The following is a 4,990-nucleotide window of genomic DNA, read 5'->3' as shown; positions in this document are numbered from 1 at the left end:
TTTTATTAAATGAATTTATAAATTCACGTATTTTAATAATTTTAAAAAGTAAAATAATTTAAATAACTTTTATTATATATCAATTCTAATCTGATGTCCTTAATAGTCACTTTTTATTCTCACCTCACCACTACAGCTGCATTTAAATCCAAACACACACTCACCATTGTTTCTAATCTCACTGCTACAGTATCCAATCTCACCGCTACAGTAACTAATTTTACCGCCACTGCTATTTTTAACCTCACCGAAGTTAAACACACCGCCTATCTAAACTAGGCCTAGATCAAATACTTTTCGTTCTAATTGGATGCTATTTTAATTTGTATGATAAGTGACTAGCTGCTGGTTAAACCTTAGCCGAAGCTGTAGAACTCTCGCATCGCTCCCTCTTCGCCATAAAAAATCTTTAAAAACTTTAAAGTTAAAACTGAAATACCAAAGCTAAAACTAAATCTAAATTAGCTTGTAAGTAATTTGTTTCTTGAAAGTTAGGGGAGAGAAATGTTGTCGACACCGTACGAGTCCGAAGCGACGGAGCAGCACGACGATACCTCCGCATCAACCATGAAATTCGGGACTCCCGAGGCAGTCGACTACGTCCGATCCCTCACCGACGTGGGGGCCATGACGCGCCTCCTTCACGAGTGCATCGCCTACCAACGCGCCCTCGATGTGGACCTAGACACCCTCCTCTCCCAGCGCACCGACCTCGACAAGAGCCTAAACAACCTCCAAAGATCTGCCGACGTTCTCGACATTGTCAAGGCTGAATCTGACCACATGCTCTCTAACGTTACCTCCACCTGCCATCTCGCTGACCAAGTCAGCCGCAAGGTCCGCGAGCTCGACCTCGCTCAGTCACGCGTCAACTCCACGCTCCTCCGCATCGATGCCATTGTGGAGAGAGGGAATTGCATCGACGGCGTCAAAAGCGCTCTCGACGCTGAGGACTACGAGTCAGCCACGAACTACGTAAGGACATTTTTGGAGATCGATAATAAGTTTAAGGATTCCGGATCAGACCATAGGGAACAGTTGTTAGCCTCAAAGAAGCAACTGGAAGGGATTGTAAAGAAAAAATTAATGGCAGCCGTGGATCAGAGGGATCATGCTACAATCCTGAGATTCATTAAGCTGTATTCTCCTTTGGGTCTTGAGGAAGAAGGGTTGCAAGTTTATGTTGGGTATTTGAAGAAAGTGATCGGGATGAGATCAAGGCTAGAGTATGAGAATTTGGTTGAGTTGATGGAACAAAGTAATGGGCAAAATCAGAATAACCAGGTAAATTTTGTTGGGTGTTTGACTAATTTGTTTAAAGATATAGTTTTAGCTGTTGAGGAAAATGATGAGATTTTACGGACTCTTTGCGGAGAAGACGGAGTGGTGTATGCCATTTTTGAGCTACAAGAGGAATGTGATTCAAGGGGTTCTTTAATCTTGAAAAAATATATGGAATTTAGGAAATTGGCTAAATTGTCTTCTGAAATCAATTCTCAAAATAAGAATTTGTTAACTGTTGGAGCACCTGAAGGACCAAACCCAAGAGAGATTGAGTTGTATTTAGAAGAAATATTGTCATTGATGCAACTTGGTGAAGATTACACCCAATACATGGTTTCAAAGATCAAGGGGATGACAACAGTTGATCCGGATTTAGTCCCACGGGCTACAAAAGCTTTTAGGACAGGAAGTTTTAGCAAAGTTGCTCAAGATATTACTGGCTTTTATGTGATTTTAGAGGGGTTCTTTATGGTGGAAAACGTGAGGAAAGCCATAGGGATCGATGAGCTTGTACCTGATAGCCTTACTACTTCAATGGTGGACGATGTGTTTTATGTTTTGCAAAGTTGCTTGAGAAGGGCTATTTCTACTTCGAATATTAGCTCTGTAGTTGCAGTACTGAGTGGTGCCAGTAGTTTGCTGAATAATGAATACTATGAAGCCTTGCAACTGAAAGTAAGAGAACCGAATCTTGGGCCAAAGTTGTTCTTGGGTGGTGTTGGTGTTCAAAAGACTGGGACGGAGATTGCTACAGCCCTGAATAATATAGATCTGAGCAGTGAGTATGTCCTGAAACTAAAACACGAAATTGAAGAGCAGTGTGCGGAGGTCAGTTGTATAGTTTCTTTTTGTTCTAATTTGCTTATGTTCCAATCAGCTGCTGCATGCATATTATTGATCTTTCAAGATTGTTGTTTACTTATTTGAAGGAAATGGCTTATTCTTTCTAGTGTTAGGATTTGTGAAACATTGCTGGTTCTCCATAATGCCTAGTAGCATTACAATTTAAGAAGGTTCAGATTTAGAGGCAAGGTTCTTAGAGGCTCAGAAAGGGAAAGGAAAATAGGAAATGAACTATTAAAATAAAATTCATAAAGGATCATTATTATCTCCTTTCGCTTTGGATTAAAATTTATATTATTTAGCCACAAATGGTGGGTTGGATATTGATGTTATGATTGTATCAACTGGCTAATGTTTTGGGAGTTTACGTGCAAGTGTTAGGCTGACTTCTTTGGACATGTAGGAGGAGCTGGAAACCGAACCCCAGCATTACAGGAAGTCCACCTAAAGGGGGTGGGTGAACCATTAGGACCAAGTCCTAGGTTCGATTCGATATTACTTATAGAATGATATACAAGAAATCTTGGCATGCTTTTTTGTAAGGTAATAGATGCAAAGAAAAGCCCACTTGATTGTCTTGGTCTTTAATTTCTTTTAACTTTTTTCCGTTAGTAGTGGTTTTACTAATAAGCAGATAATATAAAACTCCCTACTCAAATTTTGAGTATTTAACAGCAAACATGGGATCAAAAGGAAACCATGCAGATTGGCTAGCAAAAGAAAAAGAAATTTTTTCTTGTTTTGTAGAGAAACTAGACCATTCTTTAGAGTTCATTGTCATAATCATATATCTCAAGTTCATTTACATACACGGACACAGATAAGCGCATACATATTGCATCTTACTTTAACAGGAGAGCACTCTTTTTGTCCCTTGCACTTCTGGCAAGATAAGTGTTCTAGTGCCTAGTGTGCACCTTGCATGTCCGACAACAATGGCTTCAATACTGAACTTATTATTTTCCCAATATTTCAAGCTATAATCCATTTTACTGCTGGGCGTTGCAGAAGAAGTAAAACGGTTGGCATTAATGCATCCAAGAGTACCTGTAGATTTAATACTGGAGTATGTCATATTGTTGAATATTAGGCAAGTAAGAAATTTATAATTTTCTTAGACTGTTTCCCTTGAGCTAGCTTTGGTGCCAATTATTGCTTCTTGCTGAGCATAAGACTGATTGGCTCATGCACTTAAAATGAGAAACAATTCAGAGTAGGAATTCATGGTGGTTCTGCTAACCTGCAGTCCTTATGTTTAATCCTTATGTTTAATGTTGGAATAGAGGTATGCGGATTGGCCGTATTACTAGATAAGCTGTAATTTCTACATATAAAATGGAAAAACTTGGTGCCGGTTATTGCTTCTTGCTGAGCATAAGACTAAATGGCTCATGCACCAAAAATGAGAAACAGTTCAGAGTTCGGAAGAGTTTGATATCCTGCAGCCCTTATGTTTAACGTTGGAATAGAGGTATGTGGAGCTAAGCTAGAGTTTCGGTACATAATATGATAGACTTTTATGGTGTCACTATTGTATTTTCTCATGATTAACTCAGGGTTCGTGATAAAAGAAATTGGCTCTATTTTACCTTAAGTATTTTGTATTTTTAGTAAATACTACTACACTGCTAGTAGTTGTTCTTTGTCCTTTTTTTTTCTTCTTCCGGAAAAGATTTTACTTTATAATGCCTGTTTCCTTTGGTCATTTTCCTTTTATAAAATTAATCGCTTCTTTTAATAATTTGCTTGGCTTTGGTTGCATGCCTGGTAGTGTGTAACTTCGTGTAAAGTATTTAGTTATTTACTTCTACAATTAGTGGCTTCTATTGCTTGTGCCTCTATTTTTTTTTTTTTTTCATATTTATCGTGTTATCCAAGTACTGCATCGAATGTGCTGTTTTCTTTCTCTTTAGGTCTTTCCTGCACCAACTGAAAGGGAAAAGGTAAAATCTTGTTTGTCCGAGTTGGCTGACTTGAGCAACACTTTCAAGCAAGCCCAGAATGCTGGTATGGAGCAACTAGCGGCAACTGTGACACCTCAAATCCGTCCAGTACTAGACAGTGTAGCAACCATCAGCTATGAACTATCAGAGTCTGAATATGCCGAGAACGAGGTGAATGATCCTTGGGTACAGAGACTTCTTCATGCTTTTGAAATCAATGTGGCTTGGCTCCAACCCCTAATGACTACTAACAACTACGATTCATTTGTACATTTGGTAATCGACTTCATTGTGAAGAGGTTGGAAGTGATTATGATGCAGAAACGGTTTAGTCAACTCGGTGGCCTTCAGCTTGACAGAGATACCCGAGCGTTGGTAAGCCATTTTTCTGGGATGACGCAGAGGACCGTGAGAGACAAATTTGCTCGTCTTACACAGATGGCAACCATACTCAACTTGGAAAAGGTGTCGGAGATTCTGGATTTCTGGGGCGAAAACTCAGGGCCTATGACCTGGAGACTGACACCTGCTGAGGTTAGGAGAGTTCTGAGTTTAAGGGTTGATTTCAAACCTGAAGCTATTGCTGCTTTGAAATTGTAATCCATGTATCTCTCTTATCGTAGTATAATCCATTTTAGTATTATTTTTGTTTTACAAAAATTCTATTTTTGGTATTTATACATCATACTACGTTTCTATTAATTGGATTCGTTTTTTTATTTATTAGGAATTCAATTCGATTGGTTCAGTTTTGGGCCTTTTTAACACAATTTTTGGAGTGAGTCTATAACTTGAAAATTTTAAAGTGCTTTTACTCAATTTAATTAATTTGTGAAATACTAATAATTTATTTATTATTTAAGTGTTGGATTGAGTTTCATGGACACTAATTTAATTAGAAATGTGTATAAAAGTTGAAA

At 38.4% G+C, this 4,990-nt stretch overlaps 1 protein-coding gene across 1 annotated transcript; it reads left to right on the top strand.

The window, feature by feature from the left end:
* The first annotated feature begins 355 nt into the window (after positions 1-355).
* Positions 356-4,772, top strand: LOC105793947 (conserved oligomeric Golgi complex subunit 4). Its single transcript, XM_012622866.2, has 2 exons — positions 356-2,112; positions 4,041-4,772. Exons 1-2 carry the CDS (start codon positions 505-507, stop codon positions 4,668-4,670), a joined length of 2,238 nt encoding a protein of 745 aa, XP_012478320.1. The 5' UTR covers positions 356-504; the 3' UTR covers positions 4,671-4,772.
* The last annotated feature ends 218 nt before the right edge of the window (positions 4,773-4,990 follow it).

The sequence above is a fragment of the Gossypium raimondii genome, chromosome 3, assembly GCF_025698545.1.
Source record: "Gossypium raimondii isolate GPD5lz chromosome 3, ASM2569854v1, whole genome shotgun sequence".
Classification (NCBI taxonomy): Eukaryota; Viridiplantae; Streptophyta; class Magnoliopsida; order Malvales; family Malvaceae; genus Gossypium; species Gossypium raimondii.
This window is presented reverse-complemented; position numbering and strand designations above follow the sequence as displayed.

Coding starts and splice junctions, on each gene's coding strand:
- LOC105793947 (XM_012622866.2), top strand. CDS start 505: ATGTTGTCGACACCGTACGAGTCCGAAGCGACGGAGCAGCACGACGAT. Junction 2,113..4,040: donor TTGAAGAGCAGTGTGCGGAG/GTCAGTTGTATA, acceptor CTTTCTCTTTAG/GTCTTTCCTGCACCAACTGA.